General features: G+C 58.9%; 1 protein-coding gene across 1 annotated transcript; it reads right to left on the reverse strand.

Annotated features, from left to right (window-relative positions):
* Positions 1-2,348: 2,348 nt before the first annotated feature.
* On the reverse strand, positions 2,349-15,146 carry TGM2 (transglutaminase 2). Its single transcript, XM_039699758.1, has 13 exons — positions 14,973-15,146; positions 12,485-12,664; positions 10,173-10,415; positions 8,980-9,098; positions 8,074-8,202; positions 7,457-7,637; positions 6,391-6,526; positions 6,177-6,280; positions 5,815-6,054; positions 5,410-5,682; positions 3,706-3,866; positions 3,349-3,485; positions 2,349-3,078 (listed from the first exon to the last, which is right to left on the reverse strand). The coding sequence occupies exons 1-13, from the start codon at positions 14,980-14,982 to the stop codon at positions 2,922-2,924; spliced, it is 2,070 nt and encodes a 689-aa protein (XP_039555692.1). The 5' UTR covers positions 14,983-15,146; the 3' UTR covers positions 2,349-2,921.
* Positions 15,147-21,173: the final 6,027 nt, after the last annotated feature.

Below are 21,173 nucleotides of genomic sequence, written 5' to 3' on the forward strand. Positions count from 1 at the left end.
TCTCCATGGTGTCTCCTGCACCTTCCATGGCTGTGGAAGAGGGGATGGTTTCCCATAAGGGTGCAGTGGGACCTCCTGCATTGGGCGTTTTTGGCTCTTTTGCTGTTTGATGGTGCCTCAGTTGTCTCGTTGCACCAAGCAGAGTAAAAATGTGTTCTGTGTTTGTGGAGGAGGAGGGAGACCTTTGGAGAGGCAGTACCCTTTGGAAATCCCACAGATTTGTTCTTGTGAAAGCTCTGATTTATGGGAGTTTGTTCTAGTTTCGATCCATCAATGAAGGTAAGTTAAAGGTCATCAAGTCTAAAATGAGTTTACAATCAATTCTTGGCAAGTCAGCATCTCCAGCGAACCGTGATACATCCAGAACCTCTCCTCCCCAGGAATGCTCCCGCCTGGCTTTGGCACTTGGGCTAGCACTGAATTACAAACCCTCCCACACAATGGATACTGGAAATACTTGATTTAGAATTTATTGCTCGCACGGTCAGAGTGCCAAAGAGTCTGATGGATGCAGCCCAGAACTGTGCTGGTGATCTGGGATGGCACAGGGAGATGGATGCAGTGTGGAACCACATCAGTGATCCAGGATGGGCACGGGGAGATGGATGCAGTGTGGAGCCATGTCAGTGATCTGGATTGGGTGCAGGGAAGTTGACCTCGGCTCTTTGGATAATGGAGGAAAACCCAGCCCTGAGAACCAACCCCTGCTGCTAAACCATAACTGCAGCGTTTGGAGTCTGTTCCCTTCTCATCGGAGCAGCCTTGCTCTGGCGAGGCTCAGATGGATGGGAGTGACCTTCAGCAATAGCTGTTCTAATGTTTATTTTATCAGGACCCAGCTCTGAAGCAGCAGAGCTGCTGGTTATTTTTAACCCAGGCGCTGAGCAGCTGGAGGCCTGGCTCAGCAGAGCCCAGTAACAAATGCTCTAAAGAGGGGCCGTGCATCATTGCTGGGCTGAGGAATGTTCCTGACAGGGAAGGCAGTGCTGCTTCGTGCTGTTAACTCCTTCAGGATCCTTTGGGGCTCCGTGTGCTCTTGGCACTGGTGTCTGGGGGGTTGGTGCTGCCAGAGCTGGGGGCTGGCATGGCCCCTGCCCCTTGCCCTGAATGCAGGTGGGAAGCCCCATCCCTTTCCCTCCTGGAGCTCTTGCCCTGTCCCCATGCCACAGGGTGGGCACTCTGTCCCTTGGGAGAGCTGCTTGAGCAACTCCTTATCCCTCCCTGTGCCAGGCCCCACCTCTGCCCCCACTCTACCCCACAGGGGTCCCAGTCTCCAGCTGCCTTTTTGGGTTGTGTTTGAGCAAGGCAGGACAGGGAGGTGTGGTGGTTAAAGCTCCAGAGGGTAAGGGGAGATGGATTGTGTGGTTCTCCTGGGGGGGTTTCTTGAAAGGCTTTTTTATTGGCCACAAAACCTGCTGCTGCACGTGGGGCTGGGCTCTGCTGTGCCCACTTAAGTTCCATGCTGGGAGCAGGAGCTGGGGCTGGAGCTGAGATGGGTCCTTGGCCTCCCATGGGGGAAGCAGAAACAGGGTTTGGGAGTTCTGGCCATGAACCCCAGCCTGGCTTGGGGAAGCAGCAGCTGTGTGTGGAGCACTGCACATGGAGATTTTATCTCATCCTAAAGATAAACAGAAAGGAAAGCTGGAGAACGGGCAGTCCTTGATGGGAAACACTCCCAGCTGCCCATCCAGCCTGAGTCACAATGTCAGGGTGACTGGGACCAGCCAGCGTGAGTGAGAGTCTCCTGTCCCAGACTGTCCCCTCTGCTGGGGCTGTGGTGACTGTGGGACCCTCAGACACCACCAGCTCTGTAATGGTTCCTGTGGTGTTTGTGTAGAGGAACAGGGAGGCTCCCACCCTGTTTGTGGGGAGCACGTGGGTGGGCCATTCTGGCATGGAAAGTGTTTGTCTTCAGCAGAGCCTTGACCCCAGTTCCAGGTGTGAGACAAATCCCCACTCTCCTCCCAGATCCCTGTGCAGGATCCAGTTGCCCTTCCCCTGGCCCAGCCTGGGTGGACAGCCCTGCCCAGAGCCTGGCACAGTGTGCAGGACCTGTTGGTTTGATTACTTGTAGTGTTCTCTCTCCAGTTCTCTGAGCACAGTCTGGAACCACTCCTGAGAGGGGAGGAATTACCTGGGAAGGTGTCTGAGTGTAGAGCACCTGAGAACACCAGACCAGGCTGATTTGGGGCAGAGAGGGGGGCCAATATGAGGCTGCAGTGCCAGCCATGGCAATGACCCCCACCTCAGTGCTGGGCTGGGAGAACTCACCCCCACCCACATGGATGCTGGGCAAGGCGTTGCTGGGTCCTGCTGTGAGGAGATGAAAGGCAAGAGCTAGGTCTGGCTTTTAAAGTGAAAAATAAAGTTTTTATTCAGTGTTTGCATAGTTGATTCATATCAAGGTAATGTCCCATCCCTCCCTGCAGTGGCAGGATGGTTATTGAAGCCAATGCCTGGCTGTACACAAGCAGGTTATTTGCAGCAAGTATTTATAGATTTGTTTTATAGGTATATGGTGCATAGACAGCTTTGTGCTCACAGTATAAAATCTCTCTCTATGGAGCTGCAGTCAGAGGATGATGATGGCAGGGGCTGGAGGGGCCGTTCTGCTGCTGCCTCTGTGGAAATGGCTCTGTGGGCCAGGACTGCCAGCACTGCACAGAAGAGGGGCTGGCACGGGGTGTGCCCAGTGCTGGGGGACAGGCAGCACAGGGATGTTCCAGCCCACAGACCGAGAACAGCAGTGAAGTGAGCGACTGCCACAGCAGCCCCCAGAGCTCCCCAGCCCTTTATCCTGTGTGCCCGCGGGGAGGAGAGGCTGGCATCCCTGGGCTCTCAGCCGCCCTCCTGGGACACCTCGGGCTAAAGCAGCAGGGCCAGCGAGGCAGGGCTGTGCAGCTGGGGGCCAGGGCAGCTGCTCACATGGGCTGCGGAGCGATGATGACGTTGCGGTAGCCCTTGACCCCCATCAGCTGGTCACTCTCAAAGTCCACCATCAGCTTCTGCAGCCCCGACAGCCGCGGCATCAGATCCATCCGGAATTTGGCCTCTGCCTGCGGCTCCACCGGCTCCTCACTGTGGGAGGGCAGAGCCACTGTCACCCTCAGAGCCCCTTGTCACCCTCCAGGGCCTGTGGTGCTGCAGAACAGTGCTGGCACTTTGGCAAGCCAAGACCTCTGTAGGGTGGCCAAACCCCTTCCCCAGCCAGGTCAGGATGCTCTGAGTCCACAGGACCAGCACAGCCCTGCTCTGCCCATGGCTGCCCTCCCTGGGGGCTCCACACACAGAAATCCACCCCACACCATGCCCAACATCCCAGCCAGGTGAAGGGGGACAAGCTCTTACAGCTCCTTGACCAGCTGCCCCTCGGTGAGGCCCGTGCCCTCCACCACGAACACGCAGCCATTCAGGGGCACTGCCAGAGGGTTCACCAGGCTGATCTCGGCCACCAGCTTCCGATTCTGCATTGGCTCTCCTAAAATCTGCAAGTAGGAGAGGTTGGACCCCAAGCACCACCGATCCTGGGGGACATGGTGCTCCCCCTGCCCCGGGCTGAGGCAGGGCCTTAGGGATGCAGGTCCCAGGGGATGCAGCCCTGCTCAGTGAAGCAGGACCTGCTGCCCAAGCCCCAGGGTAACCCCCAGACAATCACAGCAACTCCTTCCCCCCAAACCTGCCTGGGAGGGGACATTGGGCTCTTACCCTGATCTTGATTGGTGGATTCTCAACATAAATGTCCCTGACAGACACGATGATGTCACCGGTCTGGTGGTCCTTCAGGAGAGCCACCACCTTGATGAGGTTGTCCTGGGTCAGTTTGTCCCTGTACTCTTCGTACAGGATGCGCAGAGGCACCCTCTTCTCTGGAAGGGCAGCAGACAGGGGTCAGCACTCCTGGCTTCTCCAGCCCAGAACCCACAGTCCTGCACTGGCACCCAGCTGCCCTGGCATGGGTTGGGCTCCACAGGAGCTTCTCCAGGTGCCTGGCAAGGATGGGGGAGCTGGGGCTCCTGCAGGGCTGGGGTTCCAGTGCTGAGTGCCAGAAGGGATGTTCAGGGTGAGGGGATGGGAAGGAGCCATGTCCTGGGGCAAGACTCCAGGGTGATGTCTGCACCAGGGTCCAGAGTGGCAGCCCTTGGCAGCCAGTGTGGGCACTGAAGGCAGCCTGGTCCCTGGCAGCTGCCCTCACTCAGCCCTCAGCCTTGTTTATTGAAAGTCCTTCAGGGATGGGGCTGTCTGGGGGAAGGACAGGGAAGGAGGCTGAAAGCAACCAGCTGCAGAACTGCCTGGAACAAGGAGCCCAGAGTGGCTGTGGCCATGAGAAATGGAGCCTGACATTCATGAGGCAAGATTTGAAGTGCTGTAGCATCAGCTGAGACTGAGGGGAGAGGAACAAGCCTGTCTTCCCATACTGGCACAAAGTGCTGGGGTGCCCTAAAGAATGCAGTCTGGGAAGTCCTGGGGTCTGTATTCTGAGGCAGGTGCTGAGGGTAGAAGTTTCAGTAGTTCATAATTAATGTTTCAGGAAAAAATGTTGTGGGGTTAACTTTTGCACAGGAATGTTAAGTACCCCAAAGGCCACAGCACATGTCTCCACTCCCCCATCCAGCCCTGCAAAAGGCTCAAGTACCAGCTGCTGCTTCTGCCAGCATGAGCAGAGGCACATCCCTCTCCCCTCCATGGTGGCAAGAGCCAGCACATTCCTCATTCCTGCAAAGCAGCTCAACACCTGGCAGAGCGCCGAGCAAAAGGGCTGCTGAGGAGCAGGGCTCGGCTCAGGGTAAACACTTGGCTGTTCCAGGAGAGCAGATGTGTGGCCTTTCCAAGCCCTGAAGGGTCTCTGCAAGCTCACGTAAGCCCAAACTCGTGTCTAATGACCAGATGGTGATGTTCACGTGTGACCAGGACGAGGGAGGTTCGGGGCCGTGCCAGGACAGCCAGGACAGCCCAACGCCCACCCATGGAGACACCGAGAGCTGCTGGCCAGGAAACCCAGGGCTTCTCACTGCCTCCAGCCTGGGACCGTGCACTCAGCGCTGAGCTGGGCCAGTTCCTCTCTCTCTGGTGTGGGAAGATCCCACCAGAGAGCCCAGCCTAGCCCAAAGTCTGAGGGAAAGCAGGAGGGATGTGGACCAGTGCCACAGAGTGCCTAGGGGTGGCAGCCTGGGTGTGCCCAGCCTGCTCCCTTGGCCTGACAGCTACAGCAGCAGTGGCTTGTCCAGCTCCAAACGCATTTCCAGCCTCTGCCTGAGCAATTTCCTCATCCTCTCACAAAGATTAAAAACCCACAGTGGTATTAACTAAAGAGGATGCCCCAAAATGGCATTGCCTACTGAGCAGCCGAACACAGGCTGACCTGCCCCAGCCCTGGTGAAGCATCTCCTTGACCAGCAGTGGGTCCCTTACCTGCCCTGGGCTCGATGTCGATGTCCTCTGGGTCCGTGAGGCCGCACTGGGGCCCGAGGGTGCCGTTGTGGCTGGCGGCGCGGGCGCACAGTGTCACCCTGCAGACACGCTCCTCGTCTGTGTTGTTGTTGACGACAGCAAAGACATCGAAGTCGCTGCCCTTGTTTGCACCCTCTGACACCTTGATCCGGAGGTGCAGCCCCTCATCCTCCTCCCCGATGGATTTCTTCTGAAGCTCTGCCTTCTCAAACACTGCCCGCTCCTCCTCAGACCCTGCGGTGCACAAAATCCCTGTGATTCCCTGGAGTACGGGGAGGGCCTGGCCTGGGCTGCTCTGCCCTGAGCCCTGCAGCCTTCCTGCAGCAACATCCCTCCCTGGAGTGCCTGCCCTGAAACCCCCCATACCCTCCGGGTATTTGTAGTTGTGGGTGATGTCCTCCCGGCTGTCCCTGCCTATGCTCTTGGTGCTGATGAACTTCCCCACGTCGGAGGATCGGATGCTCTGCTTCTGCATCCCGTCGCCCTGCACCACCCAGTACACCACGTCGGCGTTCACCTCGGCGAAGATGAAGGGGATGTCGTACTTGAGCAGCATGTCCCCCTCTTTGATGGCTTTGACGGGGGCTGGCCCACAGCAGTAAACTCCTGCACGGAGCAGAGCCACTGTCACCACTCCAGGGCTCAGCCACGAGGGGTGGCTGCGGTGGGGCGACCCAGCCGTGCCGGGGTGTGAGGAGGATGGAGCTTCTGTGTGGAGCACGTTGTACCTTCACTCTTCTCCTGAGGCGTCGGGTCCAGCACCTGCCACCCATCGTAGCCAGCTGCCAGGTCTGGGCGGGCCATCCACGACTCCACCCAGCAGTGGAAGTTCCTGCGAGGGAAAGCAGCGTGTAGGAGCCTCAGCCTCCCCCAGAGGGGCTCTGGGGAAGGGGCAGAAGAAGCCCAGGGGTGGGCAGGCTGAGGTCCTGCTGTGCTGCTCACCAGATCTTGTCCCAGGATTGCCTCTCCTGCTCCCCCTTCTCGTTGATGTAGCGGTCAATGGTCAGGTTGGCGTTTGTGTCGTGGGCTGAGTTGTAGTTGGTCACCACCCGGCTGGGGATTCCCAGGCACCGCATGACTGTGGGGAGCAGGGCAGGGTGAGACAGGGCCAGGCTTGCTCCACTCCCATCCCACAGAGCCCCAGGTTTGCGCAGCTTGTGTCCCGTGGAGCCCCAGGTTTGAACAACTCCTGCCCTTCCCTTTGCCTGTGACTGGGACTGATCCCCAGGAGAAGCCAGTTCCCGGAGCCACAGCACACAGGCAAGCTGGATGGGTGGCACCTGCTCTGACAGCCTGCCAAGTTTGATATTGCAGCAAAAAAAGGCACAAAAAGCGTCTGTGAGAGCTTTGGAGGTAGAGTGTGGGCAGCCGTGCTGAACCCTGGGTTTCATCTCCCAGCTGTCTTTCACTGCACAGGGAGCTCCCCAGGGAGCAGGGAGGCAGTTACAGTGCTTCAAAGGAAGACTATAAAACTCTGCGAGTCACTGAAAATCCACTTTAGTTTTCTGCTATTTCTCTCCTCTAAAAAGGGTCTTGTCTGTCTGTGACACATCAATGCTCTCACAGGCAGTGCTTTTCTTGGGGCGAAGCTGCACAAGCATATGTGAGTGTTTCCCAGCAGCAGCAAGTCTGGAATTGTTCTTTAGTTTTTCCCCAGTCTGATTGCCCTGGTGGCCATGACATTATTTTGATCTTAGTGGATTCGTGACTTTATTGCAAACTTGGCCTTACAGGCACTTCCCTCAGCCTGGCCTGCCTCAGTTCCTCCCTTGCTGCCTGGCCTGGGAGGCAGTGCTGATTGAAAAACCAGAGCCCTTTTGTATCATTTTTTCCCTCTATTTCCTGACAAACTAGAGTAATAGAGAGCTAATTGCAAAGGAATCATTTCAGGCTGATTGCAGCTCTTTCCTCTGGATGCAGCACCAGGAGGGGATGGGGGCAGGGGTTAGGGTGGGAGATGGGGGAGATGGGTGACCCTGTCCTGTGGAGAAGGGGACACTGCTCTCACCAGTGCATGCCACAGCAGCAAAGACCCAGCACTGGCCGTACTTGACTGGCTGGCACCCAAACTTCTTCCACCTCTTGAGAATGTCCACGCTCCCAATCCAGGCCATGGGGCTCATCCCGTCCTCGTAGCGGTTGTCCCACCTCCCAAAGAGCACCCCCCGGTCCTCGTCATTGCAGTTCACCTGTGCAGGGAAAAGGGGAGCATGGAGGGGCAGGAACAGGCTGGAGAGGGAGGGAAAAAGCCTTTGCCCCGTTCACATGCACTGTCACCCACATTAATATCCTGTATCCATGCAAGAGCTCACTGGGATGCAGGTGGACATGGTGCTAATCAGGGATGAATTTTAGAAACACATCCTCCTGCCTGGGAATTTGGGAGTGATTGCCCCTGGAATGATCTGTGCCCATCCCTGCTTTTTGTTTCCTCTAAAAAATCTCTCACACATATAGGAGCAGTAACAGGGAAAGGATGTGAAAGAGAGAGGAAACACCCCAGAGAAGGAAAATGGTGTGAAACTGGGGGGGGGATGGCAAATGCTGTCTGGCACAGCTGTAGCTGGGGCTGTTTGCAGAACGTGGGGTGCTGGGCACACCGTGCTGGCTGCAGCCCGGACTCACCATGGCGCTCACCACCCTGCCAATGTACACGGGGTCGTTGCGGCGGGAGCAGTCCCGGTCCTGATCCCTCAGGTGTTTGGGGTTTATGTCCAGCATGTCGAGGCAGATGGCTAAGACTTCATCCTCAAACTGGTGGAGAGCAGGGAGAAAAGGCTGTGTGAGGTCCCCACGGGGGCTCTGCTGCCTCTGTCCTCCCTCTCTGGCTCCCTGTGATGCCCGTGCCAGCAGAACTGCTGGGTGCAGGGCTCACACCTCCTCAGGGTCCCCTCCCTGGCCAGCATCCTCTGGGTGATGTTCCCACTGTCCCCACTCAGCCTTTGAAGCCTGTGGGTGACCTCCTGCCTACGTACTTAGGGCTGGATCTGGTTTCCTGCAACCACACAGGGGTCAGGGCACGGACCTGACCTCCTGGAAAATCTATTTCCCATCACGGCTGAGTCACAGCCCTTCCTTGAATTGAGGTGTGGATCCTGTGAAGGCCATGGGCACCCCCACTGCTACGGGCCCCCAGCCCTTTGCTCAGGGAGGGTGGCTGGGCAAGCCCTGGGGGTGCAGCTCGGGGTGTGAGCACCTCCTTATCAGTGCCCCTGGCACAGTGCCCAGGAGTGCCTTATCAGGAACCAGCTCCCAGCACAGCAGGGCCACCCAGATTAGGGACACATGCCCAAGGGGCCCCCAGGAGCCAGGGGGAAACACTCCCCTTGCCTTGGCATGCCTTGAAGTCAGCACATTCCCTCTTGGAAATGAGATTCCTGTTTCTTTGACCCATGGCTGGGCTCCAAGGTGCTGACAGCATTTGGGGTGCACGTTTGTGAGGGGCACACACGTGGCACAGTCCCTGTGTCCTGCAGCACCAGAGCTGCATGGCCAGGGGTCCCAAGGGCCCCAGGGGCCTTGCCCGCTCACCTGGCCGAAGTTCCAGGGGATGGAGAAGATGTAATCACAGGTGCCCTGGTAGATCAGCCCGTCCTGGGACAGCACGTACTCACGTCGCTCGTTCTCGTCACGCATGAAAACCGTGTCCTCTGTGGGCACAGCAGGTGATGGGACAGGGCTCTGCCCTGCACAACCAGCTGCCTGACCCCCTCCCTGCGGATGGATCCAGTGGGGAATGGGGCACCAGGGGCTGGAACTGCTCGTGCCTTAAAAAGCTGCCGGGGGATTTCAGCCCAGGTTGATTTAAAGTGATGGGAAAATTTCAGCGGGTTTGTGGTTTGCTTTTCATTCTTTCTCATGTCTCTGTATTTCCTCCCTCTTAGTTAATGGAGATGGATCTTTTCTCAGCAGGGGAGACCTCCCTGGGGGTGCAGTGAGCAGTGGGAGTGGGTGTGCTGGCTCAGCACAGCCAAAGCCATTTCACTCACAGCAGCTACTGCTGTGGAAATCAACATTTACTGGAAATGTTTGCAGAAGGAAAAACCCACATGTCCACCCCCAGTGCTCAGCACAGCCCTGGCTGAGCAGAGCTTCCTATGGCCCCTTATCTCTGCAGATCCAGCGTGGGACGCTTGAGATCCAGGAAATCAGCCAGTCCAGGGGCAGGGGAAGGACATGGAGAGAGGAAAATCCCAGGGCTGTTGAACCTTACAGCACTGAATCGAACCTCTCCTCTGGGTTGGCTGCCCAAATTTCACCAGTGATATCCATGTCACTGAGTCCACAGCTGAGTGCCTGGGTGAGGATGGGTGAGAATGGGCCTGGTGGGGGCAATTAGGGACAGCTGGGGGCAAGTGGGGACAACTGGGGGCAATTAGGGACATTTAGAGGCTTTTCCCTTGTCCCCTGCTGGTGCCAGGGACGGCCCAGGGCTTCACCCCAGCAGCAGAGTGGTGGGGGCAGCCATTGAGTGTTTGGGGTGGTGGCAAAGGGGCTGTGTGTGTTGTAGGGTGGGGATGGTGCTCCTGGCCCCGACCTGCTGCAGGGATTGTGTGGAGATGGAAGCAAAGTGAGGCTTTCTGCTTAAACCTCAATTCAGAGCAGGGCTTGGGACACCGGGGATCTGCACTGGGATGAGACCTGTGGGTGTGGGGGTACCTGGGGAGCATCTTGTGCTTGCCTGAGCCTCGGAACCCCTGGACTCAGAGAGGTGGAAGCCTCACCTGGGTGCCAGGGGTTGAAGAGCAGGACGAAGTCCCCGATTTGGTAGCTGGAGCCCTGGTAGTCGGTGCAGGTCTCCAGGGTGATGCTGTAGCGGCCGATGCGAGCGTCGGGCGGGGAGCAGAGTGACACAGAAAGGGACTCCCCGTCCTGCTGCTGGATCACGGCACTCCAGCACGACTCCTCCGGGCAGTCAGTCACGACAAAGTGGGAGCTGGTCCCCGAGGTCTCACTGGGGCAGGGCCCTGTCAGGAAGGAGTAGGTCAGTGCTCCAGAGCCCCTGGGAGCCCCGTGCCGTGGAGGCTGCACCAAGGGGATCTGCTCCAAGCCCCCTGCCCTGTGGCAGCTGCCTGGATCTTGGCTCTCACAGGCTGGGAGCATTCACCACACAGTCTGTCAGGTACTGAGGGCAGCCCAGCTGAGGGGAGCTGAGGCATTTCTCTCACTATTTGGGAAGAATAGACTCGCCCTGGGGGTGCCAGCAGAGCACAGGGATGCTTGCCTGGTGCTCAGCCCGGGGCCAGCTCTCTGTTCTCAGATGCAGCCGCTCCTGAGTCCCCGCAGCCACGGCACGGGGTCCGGCAGAGCCCGGCCGTGAGCCCCGGAGCCCTGAGCCCCGGAGCCCTGAGCCCCGGAGCCCGTCCCCGCGTGCCGCAGCCGGTGTGTGCAGCCTCAGGCGTTGCTGCGAACATCCCGGGGTCAGGGATGACCTCAGTGGCCAAAGCGCCGAGCCTGGGACAGCGTGATCCTTGCTGGTCCCTCCAAGCTGCAGCCGTGGCCAAGCCACCTGCGCTGAGCCGGCTCCAGAGCCGCTCCCCGCAGCCCGGCCCGGCCCCGCGGCTCCCTGGCCGGCAGCCGGGCAGCGGTGCCACCGCTGTCCCCTCTCCCCGCCCCAGCACAGCCCCGCCTGGTCCCCCGCCAGCCCTCGCCCACAGGCCAGTCACCAAAAATACTCGTGAACTCATGGTAGTGACACAATTTCTCCTCTCGGGGAGGCTGGGCTGAGTTCACGGCGTCCCTTGGGCAAGAGCCAGCCCGGCGCTGCCTGGGCTGGGCAGGCACAGGAGCCTGCCTCCACCTCCTCCTCCTCCTGCTGCTGCTGCCTCCAGAGCCCACAACATCCCCCTGGACTCCTGCACGGGGCTCTGCCAGCACGGCTACTGCAAATATAAGCTCTGTTTTCCCTCTACTCTTTCTTCCCTTTCTTGTGAGAGGCAGCACATGAGCTCGGTGGCTTTGCTGTCCCAATTGAGGGACAGCTCTGGCACTCCCTGCCTTGGCAGGTCCATACCAGGGGGGAATGTGCTGCCGGTGGGGTGGCACTGCCGCGTGCCTCTGCGAGCACCAAAGCACCTTTGCCCTCTTTCTGCAGCGCTGGGGCTGGGCTGCAGCCCAGAGGAGCCTCTGCCAGCCTGTGCCTGGCCTGGCAGGCTGTGCCTGAGGCTGTGCCTGTGGCTACTCCCAAAAACCAGCCCGGGACTGCCTGGCTGCAGCACGGCCATGGGGCTGCTAGGGCACCGAGGGAGCTGCTGGTGCAGCGTCCAGCTGGGAGGTGCTGCTGGGTTTTGTTTTGTCACCAGAGCTTTTGGGATGGAAAAAGGAGAGTTTTGCTCTGCGAGGAAACTTGGGTGCAGTTTTACTTTGAATTCTGGCCGGGTTGACTCAGCATGGTGCTTCAGCCCCAAAATAACTCCTGCCTGAGGAATAGTTTCCTCCCGGCGGCTGCACCCAGCCCTGGCTGTGACAGCAAGAGCCCAGCCCGGCCCCGGCCCGGGGGCTGCGCTGGGGGCGCTCCGTGGGAACATTTCCTTTCTCCAGAGTTTGTGTTTCCTGAGCAAATCCCCCTCTGGGATGTCTGAGAGGCAGCAGGGCTGGGTGTAAAGCCCATCAGCACAAACGCTGCGATGCCTCTGGCTGAAAAGATCCACTGTGCTGGTGTTTCTGAGAGGGGCAGGAGGTTTGGGCAGGATCCTGGCCTCAGCCAAGGTGTGAGCTGGCAGCCCTGGCATGCTCTTAGTCTGGCTCAGCCCTGGGAGGAGGAGGAGGAGAGGGAGGAGGTGATGGTGCTGGTGTTTTTTTGCTTTATTTATCACTTCTCTTCCTCTCATTAAGGAGATGAGTTTCCACCTTTTTTCCTTGTGATATAAAAGCTATGCACAGCACCAGCCCCTGCCAGGCGAGGAACAGGGACTGTGTGACACGGGGCCGGTGCCGTGGCACAGCCCCCGTGGCAGCACAGGTGAGCTCGGGGGCAGGGACAGAGGGTAGTGACACCCACACAGCCCTCCCTCGCGACAAAAAATGTCCCACTCACCGGTCTGGACGTTGAAGGAGAGCTTGTCCACGCCCTCCTCGTAGGGGCGGCCCGAGAAGCGCAGGGTGATGGAGAAGGGCTGTCCCCGGCGCAGCACCAGCTGCCGGCAGCCCAGCTCCGCCGTGCGGTGCTCCCGCCCGTTGCGGTCGCAGTGCAGGTCCCACGTCTCCAGCACCAGATCTGCGAAGGCAGCGGCAGGAACAGCTCTGACCCTGCATCACGGTGTCCCGGGAAGGAGGGCTGGCTGTGCCCGCGCCGAGCCCTGGGTTGGGACCTTGCTCTGAGCCTCCCCACCCACGCTGCCCTGTGCTCCCCGTGTGCCGGGCACAGCATCTCTCCGGAGGGAGCTGTGCCGGGCTCTGAGCATCCTTCAGGAGCGCCCTGAGGGCTGGGCTCCCCTTGTGTGCTGTGACAGGGCCACAGCTTTGGCAGCCAAGCTCACAGGGCCTTTCTGCCCTCCTGATGCAGCTCCACGCTGTGCTGTGCCGTGGAGCTGCCCCCGTGGTATCACTGAGCTGCCAGAGCTGTGCCACGCCTGTGGCACCCAGCACCAGGGCAAAGCCCAGCACTCAGCTCTGCTCTCAGGGGGTCTTTCACTGGGGCTGCTGTCTGTGTGCCCCCATCCCAAACACTGATGCTCAGTGAGCCCAGGAAGGCCCAGGATGTTCCTGTGCCTCCAGCAGCTTTACTGTGCTGCAGCTGCTGACAAATTGGTGAGAGCAAGTGTAGATCTGGTGGCAGAGGGTGTCTGATGCCCCAGACACACACAGGCTGCTCTGCTCTGCTCGCAGCCCAGGCAGGGCTGTGTGCCAGAACACCAGCAGTCACATCCCTGCCACCTTGGGCACTGTGCTGGAGCCATGAGATATCGTCCATCATCCCCTGAGGCCACTGACCCCTGCCTGCTCTGCAGTGATGTATTCATCACCAGAATAAGCACAAGCATTCTGTGCAGGGAGCACACAGCAGCTCAGTGCCAGCGAGGGACTGGGGAGATCAGTGGGCAACCTGAGGCTTGCTGCCCCATGCCATAGCTCCCCTTGGCCATGCCCTCCTGGTGCCAGCTCTGGTAGGCACCAAGCCCTCCTCGGACCAGTGCCAAATGGAAAGAGCAGCCCATGAGCTCAGCATTCCCAGAGCTAAGTGAAAACACTGCTCCTGGCTCTCTGGGCAAGGTGACTCTTCAGTATGGGCAGTGGGCTTGTCACTGTCCCCAGCACAATGGGAGCTGCTTGAATGGTCCCTAACTAAGGGCAAGGTCCCCACAGCCAGTCCATGGGAACTGTGGAGTGGGGACAGAGCACACACAAGCCCTTCCCTCCCTGCCTGCCCCTCTGTGAGCAGCACAGCCCCGTGCCACGGAACACTGACTGTACAAGTGGAATCTCACGGCTCACATGGAGCTTGGTTGACATGGTTAAGCTGGTTAAGCTTGCTGATAATAAAAAAAACCAAACAATAAGTGTGTTCAGAGAACAGGATCGGGGCTCCTCCTTGTCCCAGTCACCCTGGGGTTTTCATCCCCAGCAGATTCAGCAAAAAGCAGGTTTCTCAAAGAAGAGGTGCCTCTGATCAAACCAATGGGTGCCAAGAGATGGGTGGGAAGGGAGCTGCAGTGCTGCAAGTGGCAGCAGCACCCTGGGCACTCGGGAGCTGCCCAGTGTGCTCAGAACAAGAGGACACAGCATAAAGCTGTGCCAGGGGAAATTTAGGCTGGACATTAGGAAAAAATTTTTCACAGAAAGAGTGATTGGGCTTTAGAATATATTCCAGGGAGATAGATGGTGGAGCCTCCGTCCCTGGAGGTATTTAAAAAAAGACTTAGTGCCGGGATCTCGTTGATAAGGTGGTGTTAGGTCATAGGTTGGACTCGAGGCTCTTAAAGGTCTTTTCCAAGCTAGTTAATGCTGTGATTCTGTAGCTGCTCAGCTGTGTGTCTGTGTGTCTGGCCCGAGGGATCTGTGTTGGTGTTGCTGCAGCAGCGCCGGGAGCCAGGGCAGCCTGGGGCACAGTGCACAGCAGAGCAGCGCTGCCGTCTCACCCAGAGGGCTGCGTGCCCTGGCACCCTGGGGACGGCTCTGTGGGAGCTGGGGGTGTCTCTGCCCCGAACATTCCCCAAGCCCAGAAGCTCTTTTCCTGCCTGAGCCTCCCGGAATCCCCTCACCCTGTCAGGACCCGGGCACACGCTGCCGGCCCAGCTGTCCGCCCTGCTCTGCTCTACCGGGAAAGCTTTAAATAGCACCAAACTTCATCCTAGGGCTCCTCGCGAGCGGGGAGAGCGGGGAGGGACGGGCACAGACCCGCGTGGACCCCGCACGGACCCTGCTGGGCTTGTGATCGCCCCCGCCCTTGGCTTGGCGGGTGCTCGGGGAGCGGCTGCAGCCCCGGGCGAGCAGGGAGCGGTGCGGGGCCACCGAGCGCCGGCTGGGGCGGGTGCGGCCGCTCGGGACCGAGCCCGGCACCTGCGGGGTCCGCGCCGCGCTCCTACCTTCGGCCATGGTGCTGTCCCGGTGCCGTCCCGGTGCCGCTGGCAGTGCTGCCGGTCCCTGCCGCGGTCCGGATGCCGCGGGAGCTGCCCCTCACCACCCTCGGTCCGGCCCCACCGCCCGTCCCATTTATCCCGCCCGCCCCCCGCGCACCCCCCCGCTCCCCGCGGCCGGGCCGCCGGAGGGAAGAAAGGGAAAACACAAAGTTTCCAGGAAACGGGCGGGTTTAGGTCCCACCTATTGAAAGCAACCACCCAAAAAAAAAAAAAAAAAAAAAAAAAAAAAAAAAAAAAGAAAAAAAAAAGAAAAGCAGCAGGCCCCGGAGCCCCCGGGTTGGCACCACCGGAGTCCCCCGGGACCCCACAGCCCTCGGGTTGGAGATGGCCCCGCTGCCGATCCAGAGGAGGGAGAACAAGGGGGCGGAGAGGGGCCGTGCGGCTTTCAGCGAAGTGCCAGGACTCGGGACTGTTTTCTCCTTATAAAGTTCGCTCCCTCCTCTGGCAGCGTCCCCATCCTGGCCGGTCCTGGTGGGGTGCTCTTGTCGGGAACTGCATCCCCTTCCCGGAGCTGCATCCCTGAGAGATGGAGTCTGAGGGGGAAATGTGGTGAAAGCTTTTCTGCTGGACAGCAGATGTGCTGGAATCAGCGCTGGTTGCTCTGGGACATGGAAGAGTGCACACAGCAGTGACCACCACTTTCCCTGGAAGTCCCTGCCCCACACGCTGGCCATCCTTCTCCTCCTGGGTGTCCCTGCCTCAGGGTCTTGCCAATGGTGCCACCTGGGCATGTCCAGCCCTCCCTGTGTGTCCTGAGGGTCACCCAACACATCAGGGACACAAGGCTGAGACCCCACACCTCCATGGGCTCTTGGGGTTCGGGAGCTCTGCCCTCCCCACACTTGGGGTGGTCCTGGCAGGGGCCCCCAGCTGTGGCCAGTGCTCTGCTCAGGCACGTCAGGGCTCTGCACCGGGAGGGTCTGCAGTGAGCTGGATTCCTTGTCCAGCCCTACCAAGGGATTTTTGGTACTGGCAGAGTTGGTAAGGTCCAAGCATGCCAAGGGCAGAGTCCAGGAGAAGCCCCACATGCGGGGGCTGCTGGTGTGTCCTGCTCTGGGGCACATGGCTGGCTTACAGAAGCACTGCCCCGCAATGCAGGGGGAGTCCCATCCTCCATCAGGTTCTTTAAGGGAGGTGGGGAGGGATATTGGAGCAGTAGCAGCAAATCCTTGCTGAGAGAAAGCTTGGGACAGCTGGTTTTAATGGAAACAACTCATGTTCTGCTCTACCATGGATCTGTGTGGGCTGGGGGTGTGCAGGTCATGGAGGGGGTCTTTGCCAAGAGCACAGCCTGTGCCAGCAGGGCCCTCCTCACCCCAGCAGTGCCATCTCACCTCAGAAAGGTGAGGAACAGCCTGGCAGTGCTGCCCTGTCACTGTGCCACTCTCATGCTGGGGTCTTGCTCTCCTTGCTCAGATTTGAGAAGAGACACTGAGAATTACCCCCTCTCCCTCTTCCCAGACCCCTTGGTCCTCGTGGGCAGCACTGGGCTGAGTTCCCATGGATGGAGGGGTCAGTGGGGCCAAGGGTCCCATGGGCTGCCCCTCTCCCTGAGCATCAGGGCCACAGCAATTGCTGTCCCCTGCCAGGGCACTGTGACACCTGGGGAGGGCTAGTGACCATGGGAGCTCACAGCTGGTGTCACCTGCCCTGGCCTTGCTCCCAAGGCTGCTTCGTGGGCACAGGAACCTGTGCCACTGGCGCTGGTGAGTGCCCAGTGTGTCTGGGCTCGTGCTGGGTTCGGCTCTGCCTGCACAAGCCTGCTCTTCCTCCTGCACCAGTGTGAACTCTGGATGCACTCTGCAGCGGAGGTGCACACTTGAGTTAATGTGTGACAAACAGCCAGGAGAGCACCGCCGGCAGGGGAGGAACTGGGAGCAGCCATTTCTCACTCGGCTGGGAAGCACGAGCAGTTTGCTGCTGTGAGGGGTGCAGGGGTGTGTGGGACTGGGCAAGCTGGGGTGTCTGGTGCTGGGCAGGCTGTCAGAATTATCTTCTGTCCGGTTTCCTGCCAAGCACAGAGTGGGAAGCACTCACAGTACCTGTCCCTGCTCTGGCACATCTGGCACCAGGAGACAAGAGCCTGGCTGTCCCCTGGGGCTGACTCCCAGGGCTGTCCCTCTGGGGCTATCCAGGGAGCTCTGGGCTCGGTCCCAGCACCTCACCAAGAGGAAACCTCCCTTGTTTGCAGCTTTAGTGCCCACTTCACTCACCCCCTTTTACCGCGGAGGCATCTGTCTGCCCAGGCACTGGAAAATGCCGCCCGTGGCAGGCCAGCCACACTGCTGGTGTTATTTTTACCCTTCTTACTAAGACAGGGTTGCATTAAGAGGGTGTTTGCACTGCTGAAGCCCAGAATAACTCCTCATTTGCTCAAGGTGTTCAGTGCAGGATTGCGACTTTCAGCGCCCCCGCCCCTCTCCTGGAGCTGCTTCAAAGCGAGCCGGTCCCTGCAGCGCCGGTCGCTGCCGCTGTCCCGCACAGACAGAGCCGCTGTTTGCTCTGCTGGGTGTGTGCCGGGCGGCTGCAGCCCCTCCAGGGCCCGCACGTCCTGACTCAGTCCCTTGTGCCGGCAGATAAACAACCCCTGAAAAGGGGCAGTGTCTGCTCCGAGTCGCCCTGTGAAGCCGTGAATCGGCTGCAGGAGCTCTGTCCATCCCCTCGCTGCCGCCCGCCCCGGGTGCTCCCCAAGCTCAGCCTCAGCCCAGCCGCTGCTCCTGCAGCCCCCAAAGCCGGGCTCCTCTGTGCTCCTCTGGGGGCCCGGCATCGCCCGGGGTGGGGGTCTGTGAGGGGCCCCGCGGGGATGTGACTTCAGGACAAAAAGTGTTTCATGCCCACGGTGACAGGACTAGCAGGGAGCTCTGGGGACTGTGTGGGCATCCTGGCATGCACGATGCAGCAAGCACCCCTCTCACACCTCTGACCTGTGAGCATGGAAAGTTCTTCCCAAAGCCGGGATGAAATCCTGTAGCTGCTGCTTTCGCGGTGGGCAGAGCCCAGGGGCAGCCCGGGGTCCCCGAGGGCGTGCAGGAGGCAGGATGGGGCTGGCGGGTCGCGCTGGCTCTGGGCTGAGGCTGCCCCGGGCAGCTCTGGCTCAGCGCAGCGGGGCTCGGAGCCGGCAGAAAGGGGGGCTTGTTCCTGCGGCAGCTGTGCCAGGCCAAGCACTGCAGCCTGTCCTTTGGGAGGAGAAGTGGCTTTTTAAGGAAAAGCAGATTGTTTTCCCACCTGGCCCCCAGGCAGGCGTGGCGCGCTCCGGTGCGGCGGGCACAGGGCAGACACGGCCCACGGAGCAGGGGAGGGATGTGCGGGGCTGTCGGACGCTGCCCGGGGCTCTGGCTCCGGCTCACGGCTCGGGCTGAGCCAGAGGCTGTTCCCGAAAAATGCAGAGCCTGGAGCAGCATGGCCTGGAGGGATCGGCCAGCAGCTGATAACCAGCTTCTCTGGGGAGTCCTGGAGCAAGGCACCCCTCCCGCTGCTGGGGGGTGTCAGGAGGAATTCATTATGTAACTCTCTTTGTTTTTAGGCACTCTGTATTTTTATTTAAAATAAATTAGAGGAAAAAACCCTCTTGAACATCTCCGGGTTTATTGGGTCTGCAAGCACGGTGGGGGCAGGAAAGCTGGGGCTTCTCTGGCAGGGTCCCAAGCAAGCCCCTGGGAGCTGGGTCCTGTGCTGGACACAGCATTGCATGCAGGGGGGTGGACTCTCCAGCTGTGCCAAACCTTGCCTTGCTGGTAGCCCCAGGATGGGGACAAAGCCAGTCCCACTGTGGCAGGGTCCCCCAGCACTCCAGAGTGGGCTGCAGCGCTGCAGGATGGGCTCCCGTCCTCTGCCAGGGCAGTCATGAGCCAAACACAATGTTTTGCAGAGTGATCTGGCCGTACCTGGTGCAAACTGAATTCCAGCCTCTGGCCGTCATTTCCCAGCAGTTTGCTGGAACGCCCCCAGCCCTCCCTCCCCAGGGCTCCTGTTCCCCCAGGGCACCACTCCCCGGTAATCCCTCACCACCTCACAGCTTGCGGGCTCCAGCGGGTCTGCAGGGGGAAACAAGAAGGGTCTGTGCTCCCCACATGGTGCACAGAGTGTTTGTGCTGCTCTGTGAGTTCACACGTCCAGATTTAATGCCTGAAGGTGGGTGGTACCCCCAGGGCTATCACATGAGCCGTGTGTCCCCCCTGCAGGTCACCTGTGTCCTGCCATTGTCTTCCCAGGGTGGGTGTCTGCAGGCAGCAGAGCAAGCACTGGCAAAGGCGTTTTCCATCCATCCCTCGGGATGCAGCACAGCTGGGATTTTGGAATGCAGCTGGGTTGGCCTTTCCCTGGCCAGCTTAGATCAGATTGAGTTATGTCCAGGCCTTGGAGCTCTACCCTTTGGCGTTACCCTTCACCCTTCCTGTTTTCCTCTGCTATCACTGATTTCTTTGGTTTTCTATTCCTTATGGCTATCCTGCAGCTCCACAGAGCACCAGCAACCCCAGCTCAGTGACAGGCAAGACCTCTTTTTGGTCTGCCAGAGCAGGCACTTGGAGATAATGAAGCTTCTCTGGGATACCTCTGCTTGCAGCCACGTCCCAAAGCCAGGACTGAGCTGGTGTCCTTGTCCCACAGCTCAGCTCCCTCTTGCACCCAGAGCTGCCTCTGTGTTTACCTGCTGAAACCAGACCCTGGCTGTCACCCAGGAGGACAAATCCAGGCAAGACAGTTCCCACTGTGGCATGGACCAAGCCCCCAGCTTGTGCTTCTGAACTCCCATGGCTGTTTGTGGCTGAACCCCAGTGCAGGGGCTGCCAGGACAGGAAGGGGCTTGTGGTGGCTCTGCTGGCACCAGAACTGCTGGGGGGCCCCCTCGGGGGCTCTGAATTTTCCCACATGCTCTTGTCACTGTGTTTCTGCCTTGTCACCCATTTCCCACACTTCCTCCTTGACAGGGACAAGGCACAGCAGTGGCTGTGGCTGGGAGTGTGGAAACCTCAGTGCCTCTTGCTCTTCCTCTTCTGTTTTTCCCCTTTGCTCTTCTTGTCACAATTGAACCCAGTGACCCTGCAGCCCCTGCAGTTTGTAGGGCAGAGCTTGGTGGGAATCTGGTGGTGAGGAGGGGAAGGAGGAAGAAGAGTGCCGTGGCTGTCTCTGGTCAGAGCTCCCTGCTCTGTGCTAACCCATGTACTGTCTGCTCTGCTCAGGAACCACAGGGGGAACGGTGACCCAGGAACTGCCATGGGGAAGAGAAGGTCATTCCCTGGGGCTGGGATCTGTGCCTGATCCCTGATGGGCCCTCCATTTCTCTGAGCTGGCTTTGTCATCTTCTCTATCCAACATTTTCGATCTTTTTTCCTTTGGAAAAAAGTATTTCCTGGGGTTTTGTGGGAGCTTCCCTCCAAGGCTGGAGGGTGCTCTGCACCCGGGCACTGCCAGACCCTGACCAGCTCACACTGCTGGATCCCTGCCAGCCCCTGACAAATGATTTTGCCATTTCATGAGGGAAAGGAGACATTGATTAACTCCTGTACTTGCCTTTTTGGAAAGGTTATGGCTTAATTGGTCAAACTTGGGAGCCATAAATCATGTGCTGAAGGATCAGCAGAGATAAGAAAATTTTTGCCAGAATGTTGCAAAACACTTTTTGGTAGGAGGGAAGAAGGGATCTGGGTATGCCCATCCAGCTGTGGGGGCTGATGACTCTTGAGTGCACAGGACCCTTCCAGGGAAACGATTCACCCTCCAGTCACAGGCCGGAAATTCCCCTGTTTGTTATCAGTTAAACTCAGGATTTGCAAAATATCCTTTTTTTTATTTTACTTATGGAAAAAGAAAACAACAGGAAAGTCATTGTTTGCTTTATTCAGAAGAATCATAATTCCATCTGGTTTGAAAAATGACTCTCCTCACTGGAAAGTGCTACTTCTCCTACCTAAAAACTGGAATGGGGGGGATACAGCAGATCAGCTCGCAACAGACTGGAAAATTGAGCAAGGGAACTGTCAGGCTTGGCTTGGAATGATGCTAGAGGGAGAAAAGATTTTTGGCTCTGGCAGTGAGCTGGGTCCCATCCAGCTGGGCACGGCTTGCACTGGCCACAGGGGATAGGGAGTGGGCACATGGGGATGGGAAGCAGGGACATGTCATGAAGAGGTAGAAATGTCCTGGCTC

Source organism: Passer montanus, unplaced genomic scaffold (genome assembly GCF_014805655.1).
Source record: "Passer montanus isolate IOZ18808 unplaced genomic scaffold, ASM1480565v1 scaffold139, whole genome shotgun sequence".
NCBI classification, from domain to species: Eukaryota; Metazoa; Chordata; class Aves; order Passeriformes; family Passeridae; genus Passer; species Passer montanus.

Excerpts from the sequence above, each read along its gene's own strand:
- TGM2 (XM_039699758.1), bottom strand. Across the intron at positions 10,416-12,484 it reads CTCCTTCAACGTCCAGACCG|GGCCCTGCCCCAGTGAGACC; the intron begins GTGAGTGGGACA and ends CCTTCCTGACAG. Across the intron at positions 7,638-8,073 it reads GCAGGGTGGTGAGCGCCATG|GTGAACTGCAATGACGAGGA; the intron begins GTGAGTCCGGGC and ends TTCCCTGCACAG.